Source organism: Festucalex cinctus, chromosome 13, assembly GCF_051991245.1.
Source record: "Festucalex cinctus isolate MCC-2025b chromosome 13, RoL_Fcin_1.0, whole genome shotgun sequence".
Taxonomy (NCBI): Eukaryota; Metazoa; Chordata; class Actinopteri; order Syngnathiformes; family Syngnathidae; genus Festucalex; species Festucalex cinctus.
In genome coordinates this window covers 24502323-24518969 of record NC_135423.1, presented here as the reverse complement: position 1 = coordinate 24518969, position 16647 = coordinate 24502323, and the positions used below count along the sequence as shown (strand labels likewise).

At 39.4% G+C, this 16647-nt stretch overlaps 1 protein-coding gene across 2 annotated transcripts in view; it reads right to left on the bottom strand.

Moving 5' to 3' along the window:
* Positions 1 to 13241, bottom strand: part of ecel1 (endothelin converting enzyme-like 1) — a 53116-nt gene extending 39875 nt beyond the window's left edge. Inside the window, exons 1-3 of one of the 2 annotated variants that reach the window (XM_077541737.1) lie at positions 13077 to 13241; positions 5282 to 6459; positions 27 to 95 (exon numbers count right to left, since the gene is read on the bottom strand). In XM_077541737.1, the coding sequence (XP_077397863.1) occupies positions 27 to 95; positions 5282 to 6136 (924 nt within the window). In that variant the 5' untranslated portion in view covers positions 6137 to 6459; positions 13077 to 13241. The remainder of the gene's footprint in view (positions 1 to 26; positions 96 to 5281; positions 6460 to 13076) is intronic. The other variant, XM_077541738.1, reaches the window with a different exon arrangement.
* Positions 13242 to 16647: the final 3406 nt, after the last annotated feature.

The window sequence follows — 16647 nt, the reverse complement described above, 5'->3', positions numbered from 1 at the left end:
CAATAAACAAAAGCAGGGATTTCTACCTTGACACTGTCCTCATCCTGACCCAAGTAAAGGCTTCTCTCAGGCAGCGTGAGTCCCTCCTGATCAATCTATACAAACATCACACACACAATTCAATGTCATCGTCAGAAAAATGCCAATATTTACAAGCTAATAAACTGTCTTCCAATCGATTAACTTATCATTCCATTTAGTGTGCGTATGTGTATTTTGCAGAGAAATGAAGGAGAAAAAAAATATTCAAAGCTATCTGGCCGTGTGTAAAAATGTACAGTACTCACCTCCCTTGTTAAATCATGAATATAACTATGGTTAATCACATGTTTTGTAAAGATGACATAATTTTCACTGACCAAATCCGAGCCTGGTTATCTCCAGATCTGCTCCATCAAGAAATGCGGTGCGGAGTTAGGACCCAAGATACGGGGGTTGGAGTCTTTATATACAAAAACACATCTGCGGCCCCTTCTCAAGGTTTCTCATTTTTTCCCTTGATGTTTTTTTGTTTTGTTTTTTGTTTTGGTTTTTCCTTGCTCTTTTGTGGTTCGATCAAGAAATGTCATTGATATTTGTCAACTGTGGACACGTGGAGCCCACAGTTTATATATTTTTATGTTTATATATTTTTATGTTTGTATATATATGTTATATATATATATATATATATATATATATATATATATATATATATATATATATATATATATATATATATATATATATATGCTGTCAAAGTTAAAGCGTTAACTAATTAATTAATCACAAAATTAATCATTGTATTACCACAGATTAATCACACTATTAATTTTGACCGCTGAAATAAAACATAACTACATGCATAAAAGTTAAGCATTTAATATATGTTTACATATGCCGTAGGTAATTTATTCCCATTTTAAATTATGCAAATAATTAATTGATTAGAAAAAGCAGGATGAACGTGTGCAGTGGATATATATCTTTGAAGATGTCCTTGTTACATTAAATGTTGAAAAAATTATTGTTATTTAGCGGGCAAAATATGTTGGGAAAAAAAGCCTTTTTAAGTCAGTGATTAATCGTGATTAATCAAAATTCTAAGATGTGATTAATTTGATTAAAAAATGTAATCATTTGACAGCTCTAATATATATATATATATATATATATATATATATATATATATATATATATATATATATATATATATATATATATATATATATATATATATATATATATATATCAACAGAGAGCATGGCTGGATATGGCCTCGAAGATCAAAGAAAACACTCGACGCAGAAACCTTGACTGACAGATTTGCATGGAAGAAATCTCAACATGCTGAGAGAGCACCTCAGCTAAGGAACCTCGAAGAACTGACAAAAGTGTCATTCAATAACTCTTGCTTGACTCGCTAGGGCGATGCACATTTCTGTATGACAGCATAAAGGCTTATATGACGAAATAAGAGCGACTAGACAAACTAAGAGTGGCTAGTACATCATCACCATTCATAATCAACTTAAAGGAACATACTAAATGCATAAGACTAGAGAAACTAATAGGCTAATACATTATCATCATACAAATCACGATGAGTGTTCACTGGATCACTCAGGAGCTCCAAACAGCAAGTCCGAGCAAGCTCAGCCCACCCCTGGCAGTTCAAGGTATAGCAAAGGTTTATAGTAAGTCTAGAGGAGTTGATACTGTGCCCCCAGTTCCTCTTTTGGGTTTGAGTTGTTATGACCCAGATATTGTAGCTTTAGATTTTTGTTAACCTCTCTTTCTAACCTCTAACTTTTCCTGATTACCAGTTATCAGTTCATCTCATGCCATCCACACACCGAACATCAGCTTGTGGTAGTTTAGATTCAACTTTGTTCAAAACATTTTTGAACAAAATTGAAGTTTAGATTATCTTTTAAAATAATGCATGGCCTAATTGATTTGTTGATGTGCTTAAACGTTTTCTTTTGAATTTTATTTTTGAATCAACAATAGATGTGGATTTCAAATCTCTTCTTGGTGTATTCAATTGATTAGTCATACACTACAATTTTGTAATGTCCTAGAATTCTTTTTTTTTTTTAATTTGGGGACCTTTTAGCATATGAGATTACAATAGATTAATTAGGTTAATTAATTAATTAAAAATCCTGCAATTAATTAGATTAAAAATTGTAATCGCCTGACAGCACTAATAACACAATGACCCCATGACCCAAGCCAAAACAGTCATAACAGAAACTGTCTGACAAAATGAAATTGGCTAAAAAGTTCTCCAAAAGCCCCTACAAATTTCCACAATGCAAAGAAATTCCCAAACAGATGAGAAATAAAGTAATTGACATCGGTCATCCAGGAACAGTGGCTGACCCACAAAAACTACCCCATGAGCTCAGTGAAAACTCATCCTGGAGGTCACAAAGGAACCCAGGACAACATCGAAAGAACTGCTGGCCTCCCGTTACTTAAAGGGGATCGTTCGGATTTTTTTACATGAATCTCAATTTCATCCTCACCTCCAGTGTGTGCGATCAGCACTGACTTACCCCTGACAGCGTTCTGTGACACCAGTTCTGGTCCGGTGTTGGACGAGAGGAAAATAGTCCAGCAAGTTGGCTGTGATCACGGAAATAAAGCGTTTTTCTGCTGCCAGCTGATCCTTCCGCTAGAAGTTGTTTGTCTTTTCGAAGGCGGAAGGATCACCTAGCTGCCTGCAGTGCGTCAATTCGCCGTCTACAGGGCGACGCGCAGTGATACGAACGAACAGAAAAGTAGTGGCTGGCGGTAATGGCGTCTGACTTTTTTCAGGAAAGAGTATTTGTGATGCAAATGCATCACTCTTTTGAACACAAATTGTTTTTAGAAGAAAAACGCTTTATTTCCGTGATCACAGCCAACTTGCTGGACTATTTTCCTCTCGTCCAACACCGGACCAGAACTGGTGTCACAGAACGCTGTCAGGGGTAAGTCAGTGCTGATCGCACACACTGGAGGTGAGGATGAAGTTGAGATTCATGTCAAAAAATCTGAACTATCCCTTTAACAATAAGGAAGCGACTGGATTGAAATAACATCCTTGACAGTGTTCAACATGAAAAACACTAAAACACTAAAAATGAAGGCTTGCCTTACTTTTGGAAAAAAACAAAACAATAATAATTTCAAAAAAACATTTGAATGATTCCCAAGACTTTTTCACAGAAGTTGAACTTTTTGGAAGTCTTGTTACATCTCACATAAATGTAACACAGCATTTCCAACAAATAACAATACGACGAGTAATGCAAAAATTGTGGCGTGATGGTTTAGGCCTGCTTTGCTACTTCAGAACCTGAACAACCTGTTATTGAGGGAACAATGACCCCCAGCAAATCAACTTGTGAATGTCTTAAAAAAGGACAAGATGAAAGTCTTGGACTGACCTAGTCAAAGGGCAGACTTGAATCCATTCGAATTGCTGTGACCTTATAAAGTCCGTTCATGTTCGAAATCCATCCGGTGTTGCTGAATGTCATCAATTTAATAAGGCTGAGTGATTATCTCCACATAAGAGACTCACTGCAATTTCCTGAAAACACTTGATTTCAGTTGTTGATGGTCAAGGTGGCCCAATCATTTCCTAGGCCCCACACAGGGCCAGGTAGTTTTGAATAGACATTTTGTCCCATGATAAATACAATCACCATTATAAACTGCATTTTATGTTTACTAGGGTTCTTTGTCTGATATTTACTTGTATTTGATACTGCCAGTCAACTTTAGAACCTAATGCATGTGTATTATGCTGAAGTTGAACAAAAAAGACATGCAGTCATTTAATGTAGTGACAATATTGAATAACATTTTTCCAGATGGTTGACAGGGTGTTAAGGAGGCATATTTTAACTTTTTAATGGCTTCAATACACATTATTGTGTCTCTGGAGTGCCAGAGAATTTGAGACTTGATGAATAGACATTCATCAAGTCTGAAACTGAACCACCAAGTAAATCATCTGCCCATTTCTGAAAATTTGTGAGCGGCTGTTCTTTACTTCCTTCACTGTCACACCACAGTGGGGCTAATTTACATAAATGGCCCCATGCGAGTTTCTCGGCCAATGGCAGGTGATCGTGTCATGGGTGGAGAAACTTGGCGCCGGGTCAATGGGGTATATGCCACGGAAGAGGCGGTACATGATTTTGCACATCAGTTTGGTTCCGGTCCGGGTTGCAAACGCGCAACCGAGGGGCACAAAGTCAAAATTGATACGTTTCCATTTTGCTTTGTTTTACTCTACTTTTTGCAGTCATGTCGCAATTGAGAATTGTCATTGAGAAACCATTCTGTATTGACTTACCTGGATAAAAACATTAAAGGTTAAATAAATAATTAGTTATGTTCCCCGCCCACCCGCGATAGGTTAATTTCCGCGAAGTAGAGGACGTTAAAGGAAAATAAATGGGGCGGGGGGTTAAGCCATAACAAAGCCACCGCACAGTTACCACTCTTCTAAACACTTGTTAACTTGGTAAATATAACAAGAAAAAGAATAAGAAAAAGAATACTGTAAATCCGGGTTGGGCAGGGAGGTGCGGGTAATATAAGTAATCGCTGGAAACCACGCAAAATAACAAGGTACAACCCAAAATAAACCCCATAATGTATGAATATTGGACCCAAATACAAATCTGCGATACAGTATAGTGAATCCGTGATAAGTGAACCGTGAAGTAGCGAGGGACCACTGTATAAGTTTACTGCTGGTCACACTTTGACCCCGAAATGGATTATTTCTGATGGGTAAAATGTTTTTTAAAAGGTTCATTAGAGTTTTCAACATTCGAGGTTTCACTGTTGAGCTAAAATGAATAAGACAATCTTAGGGTGTGAATTTTGTCAAATTTGACAATAGCACGAAAATCTTGTAATTTACTCCAATAATTTTCTTTGAAGTTTCAGTTTGAAACTTGCATAGTATTATAATGAGGGCCTTCTAAAGGGTAAGGTTGAGTGAGTGTTTTAGAACATGATTTTTGACATTTAAATTAAATGTGCTTTTTCTCACTCTTCTCTTCTTTAACCAGAAACAAAGTATGATGCAGTCACAGTATTGACCCTGTATATTCACATTAAGTTTTAAGACTAAGAACATTTCTATGTGATCAAGTTCAACTCCATTGTTTAAACATTCTGTAATTAGTCTGTAACAACAAGCTGTGTTGTCACAGAGGATTAACCTTGCAGCATTATGACACCCACACACAGATACACGCGCAGCTTAGAAATGGACACCGTTTCTCACCCTGATTGCATTCCGAGAAGAGTTTTTGTCATCCACATTGACGGTGAGAGAGAAGAACACGGCAGTGCTGTACACGCCCTGCGTCCTGTAAAGCAGCTCGTTGAAGTCTGGTCTTTGTGGAGCGCCCTCTTTCTCCCAGCCAGCAGCAGGAGGAACCCCGACTTGATCCCACCCTCCGCAGCTGTCGATCACCTCCATCATGGGGTCCGAGCCCAGCTTGTCGATCTCCTGGATGTTGACGCAAGATCGATAAAATTCCTTGACCTTGCGCTCGGCGGAGTCGGGCTCACGCCTCTGAATCGGCTCCAGAAGGATGCGCTGCAGTTTTTCTTCGTTGTGCTCTCCTATGGCTGTAATGATCCCATAGCTGAGTTTGTCTTCTGGGATGGCGTGACGCCTCAACCAGCCTCCACAGGCGAAGGAGTAAAAGTCCTGGCAGGGCTGGATGGTGGGGTCAATATTGGCCTGCACAAAACGCGCTGCCCGCAACAGTATGCGTCTCCGCTGGCAGTCTTGCCTGCACTGCGGATCTTGCTGGGCCTCCAGCGAAATGTATTTGAGCGCCAGCATGCTTCCCAAAATTACGCACATTCCCGCTGCGAAGACCAAAGCCGAAAGGAGGCAAATCTCCCTCCGGCTCCATCGGGGGAGGCCGCCACTGCTGCTCGTGCTGCTCGCGTCTCGGTTGCGACCATTTGACCAGGTGCCTCCCCGCCCACGTGCCATGTGGCGGTCCAGACTGCCACCCAAGTGAAGGGTCATACCATTACTGAGGATGTCACTGCTGTAGCGGCCGCCATATTTCACTTCCTGGAACTCATCATAGTGCGCGGTTAGTGAGTACGTCTTCTCCATGACAATGGGACGTTATGAATTAGATGTCAATAGCAGACGGCTGTCGGGGGGGAGGGATTAAAGGGGATTTATTTTGTGTTCAGATTAAGACCATGACTCCGACAGAGATAAATAGACGGAGGCCACACAGGGCAAAACATGGATGATACGGCCTTCTTAGGCTACCGTTGCCTTTGTTCCTTTCAAATCACAAGCCGGCAGAATGAGGACTTCCATTCTGCATGAGGAATCTCCTGGGTCTTGCTCTCTATCTCGCGCATCCTCGTTCTCCTGGCTCCGTTTCCATTTGTTCTCCTCCTCCCCGACCACTTCCAGGTCACCTGCTGATGAAAATAGGAATGATTTAGGAGGGGACTTTAAGGCATCAGAGAAATATTGAACATCGGGAATTCAAACTTCTGGCACAGTTTTGTCACATATTCTGCTCAATTCTATTGCATGGCAGCTAAACCTGTCTCTGAGAGAAATTTGGAATAGATATGTTTATTTCAGGATTGATACTGATGGCGTTTATTCGTTTCAGACTTTGCAAAATGTGGAATTTTTTTTTATTTTATTTTTTATTTTATTTTTTTTAAATCATAGACAATATTCTTCATTTTAAATTTCCCCAAAAAATAAATAAAATGTTCAGGGCGCTCCCAAGGTTATCAGTACATCTTAAAAAGTTAAATTGAAACTTAAAGAAGTAAATACCATAGGTCTGTTTTTTTTTCCAAAAAAAAAATAAAAATGTAATCTTACTAAACTTTCACATTTCTTTGTTTTAATGTCAACCAAAAACATAAGGTTCAGAAGGTTCCCAGAGTCAGCAGCATCTCTCATAAAGTTAATTGAAATTTTAAATAAATAGTTCCCTGAGATTAAAATGGTTTAACTTTACCTTTTATCGGCTGTCAGAGCTTGAAAAAAGCCAGATACTGATATTCGTCAAAATGCCCAATACCGACGGATTATCGGTCTATCCCTAGTTTGAATGCGAAACAACTTTAAAGAGAAAAGAGCTATGAAGTTAGCTATCAAGATGGAGGTTGGATTTGGCACAATATTTGTGTGCTAAAAAATAAAATGCACTCAGTGAGCGTAAACAAAAGCATAAAACTTTGTCACCTGAGAAATCAATGGCTCAATGATTATCATCCATGTGTGCTAAAAGAAGGAAAGGTTTCATCGAGATCCATGTTGTCTCCAAGGGAACAGTAATAGTACCATATCAGCTTCAACAAGTTCAATCTTGATCAGATTAACTGTTAAATCAGCTTTCCATATCTAGAGTATAGTTCAGTCATGAAAACATCATAAAGTGTTCTATTTCAAAAACAAAAAGCCAACAATAATGCTCAACAATGCAGACTCACATGGCAAAGGTACATACAAATAGTCTGGGGTTGTCTGCTCCTACTAATCCTCAGTCCATACTGCCTGTAGGCGATATCGCACACCACAATGCGAGCGCCTGACAGATAAGTCGTGCTGTAGCGCGGTGAGTGTGTACATCTGTATAACTGTGTTGGGCGGGTTATTGGTCAGCCACAGGCAACTTGCTCACAGCTATGAAGACCATCAGTTACACCTTATATGTGAATAGCTTGCTGCGTTCAAGCACACACATATACAAAAAAAGAGACCGTCACCTTATAAGGGGCCCTATTTTCGAGGCCTGCGCAAGTCTAATGCAAAGAACAGTCAAAGTGTGCCCATGGGTGGAGTTTTCTTTCATTTGGTAACGGGGTGTTTGCGCCATTGTGCACTGTTGTGGGATGGAATGTGCACATAGTGCATTTATGCAGATAAACTGCATGTGACATCAGCAATTGGAGACTGGCTTGCACCCCCCAATCGCACATCCAGTTGTGACGCCCCCAGAGCCATAGCCAGGTGGGTGCTATTCAAATATTTTTAAGGTGATAATGATAATAATTTGTTCAATGAATGGATTTCCACAATGATTCAGAGAGATTGTCCCATGCTATTGTAATTTTTATCAATGAAATATTGTGACATCCACCATACATGTCGCCCTAATCTCATTACACCACCTGCGCCACTAGACAGACCTTGTTTTACAGTCTAAAATTTTGTCTACTTTTGTCAGCAAATTATAGATGAGCGGGGCAGAGTGCATTTATCAAATTTGAAAATACGTTCAACTAGACTTGCCCCGGCACGTAAATTAAGATGTGCCTGTTTTTACATGAAGCGAATAACCAAATAACCAAATCCTTCAGGGAAGCGGCAGCTGTGTGCTCCGGAATGCCCAGAGAGGTGCAACACATCCCCAAACAAAACATGCATGTGCGCCTGGAAATGAAAATAGAGCCCAAGAAGTTGATGTGACGAATGCGAGCATATAGTATGGTATTAAGAGTAGTGTCATATCTGTTAAAAACTGTGTGGAGAATGTGTGATCTTTTAGCAAAATAAAATAGAAGAGGTGCATAAATTAGAACATTTTTTTCCCAATAAACACAGTCATCATTGTAAAAAGCCAGCAGTGGTGTTTTAATTGTGTGTTTAATTGTGTCATCATCATCCTCATCCTCATCATCATCATCATAGTTTAAGTAATTAGGCTCTATCACAGGCTTATGACAAATGAACTCCGATTAATTAAAAAAAAGTGATCGCACACATTCACACACCCGCCTTGACATCAGAGGGAGGTGAGAAACTCATTCCACGATGTGATGTCAATGACGTGTGACGTGGTCACGTTCTTCAGAGCCATCCACAGACAAACCAAACTTGAGATGCATTTTTATTTTTTTTTGGTCCTATTTTCTAGTTTACCCAGTAAAGAACCTTAATGTCATTAGTGCCTTTGAGTGTTGCTTGGTTATCAGTGATTTGTACCCTCCTCGTTGTGTTAGTTGTGATACAAAGTGTTGTGCAGTTCAAGGTGAGTTGGGCATCCAAAAGGGCGAAAAATTGGGGTAAGTACTGAGGAAATTCAACGCTCAAATGTCTAAGTGAATTGTCACTGTCCATCCAAATGTTCATCTATCAAACCTCCACTTTTGTACACGTGCTCGATAAGAAATTTGCCATATCTATGAGGCTATATATCATGACATCAGTTTCATGTACTTAATGGATGAGCCCATATTCCCTCTACCTCTACTTATTATAATGCACAGGTTATTGGATTACATGATTCAGATATATGCCTCCTCTCTTTGCAACTACTCTCCTCTGCTTTTCAAATGCATGTACACTCCCTTGTGCCACAGCTCCTTAAACACTACAATAAATTATGGCAACACACACGCATACCTACACCCAAGTACACACGCAAACAACATGGGCGCACAACAACACACACAGAAAACCAGTGTATGGATAATGGATTGGATCTCGTGGGTTCCATCCCAGAATGCAATGTGTGATGAATGGCTATTTACCGAACATGACAGCCTCTGATATCTGAGGGTAACTTATGCTGAAGTGTATGCGTAAGCACGCGCACACACTTGGACACTGGACACATACGTGGAAAACACACATCTCATGAGACGCGGCACTTTGGCAGCTTTTCCAAGACAGTAGACACTTTAAACAAGCTGTACAGCGCAACAGCAGTATATCAAACACCTTTCAAAGTATTCTCTAAACGTAAGTGAGAAATCATCACTTAGAGAGGGAATATTTTTTTTCTAATGATGCTCTTCACAAACAGTTTTTGATCAGCCTTAAAAAAAAAAGACATATTGTGGTAGTTGGGTCTCTGGAGTGCATGCCCACTGATCGCTGCTGTTAAGAACTGAGATTCATGAACAATTGCTCAGGTGCAGGATGATTTGCACCTGTGTTACTATATCCATTTACTGGTTAATTCCAAACACTTGCCAGATGGTCCCAATTAGATGTGTCTCTCCAATTCTCCATATTAGGACATTAGATTGGAGAAGATGTTAAGAGAGGAGAGCTCCAGCAATGACAGCCTTGTGTGTGAATGAATGTGACACACTTGTATAAGTATCCATCCATCCATCCATTTTCTTGACCGCTTATTCCTCACAAGGGTCGCGGGGGCTGCTGGCGCCTATCTCAGCTGGCTCTGGGCAGTAGGCGGGGGACACCCTGGACTGGTTGCCAACCAATCGCAGGGCTTGTATAAGTATGTAAGTTATAATTTGGCCCTTCACATATTTTTGCTTTACTCTCGAATATGCCACAGGTCAGACAACGCAGCACAAGGTTTTATCAGGGGATTGCTTACTGTAAGATAAGTCAGATCAGCTAGTAAGCCCTTAAAGTGTAAAACACAATCATACTTGGCCAATTCAATCATAACAGCCCAAAATTCAGTATGATAACCCATTGCCTTGTAGCATCATTTATTAATGAAACACTTTATGCAACTTTCCTGACTTCCATCCATCCATTTTCTTGACCACTTATTCCCCACAAGGGTTGCGGGGGTGCTGCAGCCTATCTCAGCTGGCTTTGGGCAGTAGGCGGGGTACACACTGAACTGGTTGCCAGCCAATCGCAGGGCACTCAGAGACGAACAACCATCCACACTCACAAGCACACCTAGGGACAATTCGGAGCGCCCAATTAACCTGCCATTGCATGTCTTTGGAATGTGGGAGGAGACCGGAGTACCCGGAGAAGACCCACGCAGGCATGGAGAGAACAGGCAAACTCCACCCAGGAAAGCTGGAGCCTGGATCCGAACCTGAGTCCTCAGTACTGGGAGGCGGATGTACTACTTTCCTGAATCTGCAAATTATATTGAGTTGATGTGCAAGTGTTGGGCCACGGCCCACACGTCGGGGTTGGACGGTAGGGGTCAAATCTCTAACTTGGGGCAAATTCATACCTTATATTGAATATACTGTTTAGACCGCACACCCCTAATTAAAATTATTAACATATTATTCAGTCATTATTATAGTTTTTAAAATGATCAGTGATAGGTGTCACATGAATGATATGGGGTGCAGATATGAGTCCCACAGACAGCTCACTCTGAATTTAATTACCCGCTATCATTGTCTGTTGCCTAAATGTTCCAGTCATGCACGGATCGCTATCACCGTGCCTCATTTAAAAGGAATAAGAGACGCTTTGATTGGCTGCAAATCATGTCGGTTCTCTCCACACCCACAACTGCGCAAGCGCACTTTTTTTCTTTTTTTTTTAAGTTTGAGTGCATATGACATTCCTAACATCCGATCTAACCCACCTTTTCACTGGGCCATATTTGCACCAGCGGCGAAAATTAGCCGCAGGTGTCAACGTGCCCAAGCACAGTACAAATTTCATTGTGTGAGAACACTTTTAACAACTCTCTTACTTAAAGGGACAACAGGAGAAATTGCAAAAAAAATGTGGACATTTCAAAGGCTGATATTTGAAACTGTGCAACCGAGTAAACCGAGTAACCGAGGCTATGGGCGCTTGGGTTACTTTTCTTCATGAGCAAAAAATTTGATTTAGGGCTCAAACCAACTGTGGAAATATTATGTCCACTCGACATTCTCTGTATTGGAGGTGGGTACAGCTATGGCTCATTTGCATGAAACTGGCTGCAGCTCCCAAAACAGTCTGCTTTCAAGAGGGCTGCAAACGGTTTTGTATAAATGTTAAGTGTGCCGCCATTATTGGGGTATTTTGACTCCGATATGTGCAATACGTCTGTATAATATGAAGCATTTCATAATGTCTCTTTTAAGAACGGTCACGAAAGCCTTCTAGCCTCAATTCCAGCTTCTCTTCAATATCACGGCCATCACCAATGAGTCACACAGTATGTCTGCTTGCTGTTTGGCATTGAGTAGGCTTATGTTATATTGATTTTCAGAACATTCACTTTAAAAGTAACTGCTGGCCGGAGCAGAGGAACTACAGTGCGACAATTGTGTCTTTTGAAAGCGCAATCATGGACAAACTATAACCCTTGGCTTCACTAGTATGAATGCAGAGTTAAGGACTTTCAGTGGTGACCAAATATAAACTCTACATTTATCCTCCTTTTTTTTAAAAGTTTGTTCTCTTTAGATTAAATTATGATCCCAAGATCAAAATTGTTTCAAAACTTGCTGTAGGAGCACTGGGACTCAACTCTTATCAGCAGCTGCCAGAGGCTGCACTAGAGAGCAATGGTTAGTTTTATGGCTGCAGGTTTGAAAATCAACCTTGGATTTGGGGATTTTTGGTACCACTGGAATAATTTAGACACGACAACAAAAACAACATTATAAAGTGACCATAAAAATATTAAAATTTTGCTCACACACTTACTGTACATTTACAATTTACAGTATTGATAGCTCACACTTGTTTTTATACTATTTTTATTTAACATTCTTGCTTAGTCTTTGGTATCTATCACACTCTAGCCTACACGCACATAGGTAGCAGTGAATCTGGGAAGTTTTTGATTGAAAGCTTCTATTATTCATTTAGATTATGAATATATTAATACACAATAACTGTGAGAATACTTCATATTTTATTACCATACAATTTAAAGCTTTGACTTGGAGAAAAATATCAACCTTAGCAATAAATTGAATGTGAATTCTTATACTTTAAGAACTTTTTTTTGGTGACGCAATAGGCACGGATGCAAATGGGTGTGCTAAAACGCAACCACTGATAGAGACTTTGAACAACAAAGACGTGAAGGATTAACAATAGAACGCAAGAGGTATATATTGAAAACATTATTCAACTGTAAAATGTTCACTTATGTACTCAGACACAATTAAACGTGCGTCCTACTACGCACCATTCAAACAGCTATAGGACCGTTGGTAGTGACGAACATATGTACCTAATTAGAATAGTTATTTCCACAAGTTACAGTGTGTCATTAATTGTACTATATTGTCCAAAGTGAAATTGCTAAGACCACCTGTCAGCAGTGTGATACTCTAAAGCGCTTAAACGTGAGGGCTACCCTGCACGCACAAGAGTAGCGGGAGCTCACCTGTGGAGAGTAAATCAAAACAGCTGGTGGGAAGGTAAAAGTGCTTGAGAGATGATTGAGATCCGCTCCACTGGAAGTCAAGTAGGTGATCTGCTTCCCTCCGGAGAATGGCACGCGCACACACCGGGATGTGCACCGTTTACTGCCGACCGCTGCAGCCCACAGCCTCCCAACAAGTACGAGGGGGAGGGAGGGGAGAGAAAGGGAGGGACAAAGGAGAGAGAGAGAGAGAGAGAGAGAGAGAGAGAGAGAGAGAGAGAGAGAGAGAGAGAGAGAGAGAGAGAGAGAGAGAGAGAGAGAGAGAGAGAGAGAGAGAGAGAGACCCTAATGCACACACAAACCACACGTTGATTGTTCAAGTGTCCATACTGTATGATGTTGAAAGTTAAATTTTTCTTTTTTTGGACAGTTTTTTTGTCAACTCGACTAAGTCAGTTTTCATTTTGCAGATGTTCTCAAACTTTTTTTTTTTTTTTTTTTTACACAAAGTGCATCTTAAAAAATTGTTAGCTTCCCAAGAACCATCATCATGACCACTAAAATACAATAGCATAGTAGTCATAAGTGTTCGTGACAAGTGAGACAGTGAAGTACAAGTTAGAGTAAGCCACACTATGCAGTTTGAACATCAATCTACACTTTGCATGTATGTTGTAAAATTCTAAAAGTGGAAACTGATTAAATTTAAGTGTATTGCATTTAACATTTACTGTAAATGAAAATTGTACTACTTATACTTATAAAGCCCGTATCCCACAGAGCGGCGATAGTTTGGAAGTGTTTGAGAAGGCAGCAGATATTGATTTTTTTTTTTAATTTTTTTTTTTTTGTCAGCGTTTGTCAGGGTTCGTTCAGTCGCAAAGATGTTTGCCGTTTACAGCTCTGGCCACCTCTCCATCAGGTTTTGATTGTGGGAATTGCGCAACTTAATCTACCGGTCAATTCACGTTGGTACTGGCCAATGTTAAGTGAGGACCAAGTTGTTTTCTTGGTTTGGGAGGGGCTGGTGCTTGGACAGCAAGAATGAGCAGGAATACTCAGAGATGGAATGAAGGAATGGAGGGAAATTCACTTTGGCGGTGTTTTAGTGATGAAATAGCATTTTTAATAAGGCTAATAGCACAAAAAAAAGTTGATTTTGAATCATATAGGCCGTTTAAAACTGTTGGTTATCATTTGGCGAACATTTGCGACCTTGAACAAACCCCAATGAGCCCTCACAAATAAAAAATAACATTTGGTGCCTTCGCAAACACTCGCAAACGTTCGCCCATTAGTGGGATATGGCCTTTAATGTACACAGTTGAATTACAAAATTGACCCAAAAGTTTAAAGAGTGTACCTTTCACACTCACATTCACACCACTGAACAAATGAAGTTCAAATGAATGTTTTTGAAATGTGATGGAAAACCAGCGTAACCGAAGAAAACAAACGCCAAAACAAGTAAACTCCTCACGGGAAGACGCAGAATCTCAAAATTGCAAAGCAAACGTGCTTACCACTTGTTCACTGTGTTGCCCTTCAAAAAAAAAAAAAATGTGAAAAAACACTTCTTCTTCATTTTTTTTTTTTCCTGCAACCTATGCTGCATCACTGTCTAACCACCACACACAAGCCACAGGATCATTTATAGCCAACAAGTTGTAAACCAGTCAAACCAAAACGTTATACTGCAAATCAGCTTATTGACTAACTGGCGATTTCATTACCACTATTGAGAGCAAAGGCAAATCCATCATTTTAACTTCACAATATGCTCGCCTTTTAGAAGTTAGGTGTAGATGTTAATGTTTTTGATGACCTTGATAAAAATTATATTCGACATTTCGAGGTCACGCACGATTAACTCGTTTTTGCAGAAGTGTAAGAATATGCGCAAGAAGGCACTCGTCGTTGCCTCTGCACTTGCTGGTTTCATTACAATTTGTTATACTGTATTTGTGGTCAAAAAGAGTTTTTCATACAACGCTGGCATTGGTTCGAAACCTCATAAGTCACAATTTGGCAAATTTTATATTCTTTCAAAAATCCATACTTTTGGTCAGTATGCACGTGTGCGTGTTATTTATTTATTTATTTATTTATTTATTTATTTATTTATTTATTATTATTTATTTTTTTACATGACGTTTTTTGTGGTCTCCTGAAAATTTACGATTTCAGAGGTACAAGGTTTTGGCCCCTATACCAGCGATGAGTTAATGATAGACTATTGCACGTTCAAGTTCATAAAAATTCAATATGCTTTTGTGCTGATCTGCTCACCTAAGATGCAGGGTATATAATAGTTTTTAGATTTGTAATTATAAGGGTTTCTTAAGTTTGTGTTTGTTTGTACAGTAGTAAATGGAGTCATTGTCAAGTGCAAGATTTAAAAAAATCACAAAGTATTGTGTCACAAAGTAAACTACAATTCTCAACTGCTTTCTGTATGGTGGTTCAGATGGTGATGGATGGATAGATGGATGGACAGCATTACAGATAATAATATATTTAAAATGAAACTCAAAGCTCATGTATGATATTAACAATATATTACTATTTTTTTGTTAATTAAAATATTTTGTCCAATGTTGTCAACCATCGTTACATTACAATATTGCTGTTATTCCACGACTATTATTATTTTTTTTTTGCTGTTGATCATCCTGTTCAGTTAATGATTGAGCAGCAGTGGGTTAGTTTACTTAAATTAAAAATTGTTGGTTAGCCTACTTGGATCGTGGCTGACCCAGCATTAGAAATACCTCAAAGGACCCTGATTGATGAAGTCATCATGATGTCACCAAGCTAGGCACCATACAGGTACTGGGGGAAACATGAGCATTTCATTCAGTTCACGATACAAACTGATCACCCAGACACACAAATTGCTTTTGCGTCAGCTTTTATTCATTACAGGGATGAGTACATTCATTTATGCTAGACATGCTGTACAATGTTCTTCTGTATGTTTGCATGTTCTCCCTGTGCTTTCCTGAGTTCCTCCCACATTCCAAAAATTGACTTCTCATCAAATCTTAATTTTGAGTTCACTAAAGGTTCTCAGTTGTTAATATGTATGAATTTGAGTGTGAATAGTTGTTTGTCAATATGTGCCCTGCGAATGGCTGGGCGTACCCAGCCTCTCGCCCAAAGTCAGCTGTGATAAGCTCCATCTCACCTGTGACTTTAATGACGATAAGTGGTATAGAAAATGGAATGGTGGCTGTTGGACATTACATTGGACAAAGCACCCAGCTGTTTTTATACTTCATCCATCAATAGCGAGCGACGTGTCAAGCTGAGAAGGTAATGTACTGTTGAAAGGTACATAGTGTACGCTATTCAGCATTCTTGTTGTGCCTTGGCAGAGGTTGATTCATTTGGAACTTTTCCCTTTGTTTTAAAGGACAGACAAGTGAAATCTATTGGACAATGCCTGTTGCTACATTCACAAATCTTGCATCGTATGTAATGTATTTATACGTATGCTCTGTACGATGGATGCTTTTTACCGCTTGGCCAGGTCTACACTATAAATGAGACCTTAGTCTAAACTATTCTTTTAAATTGGTTAAATAATGGT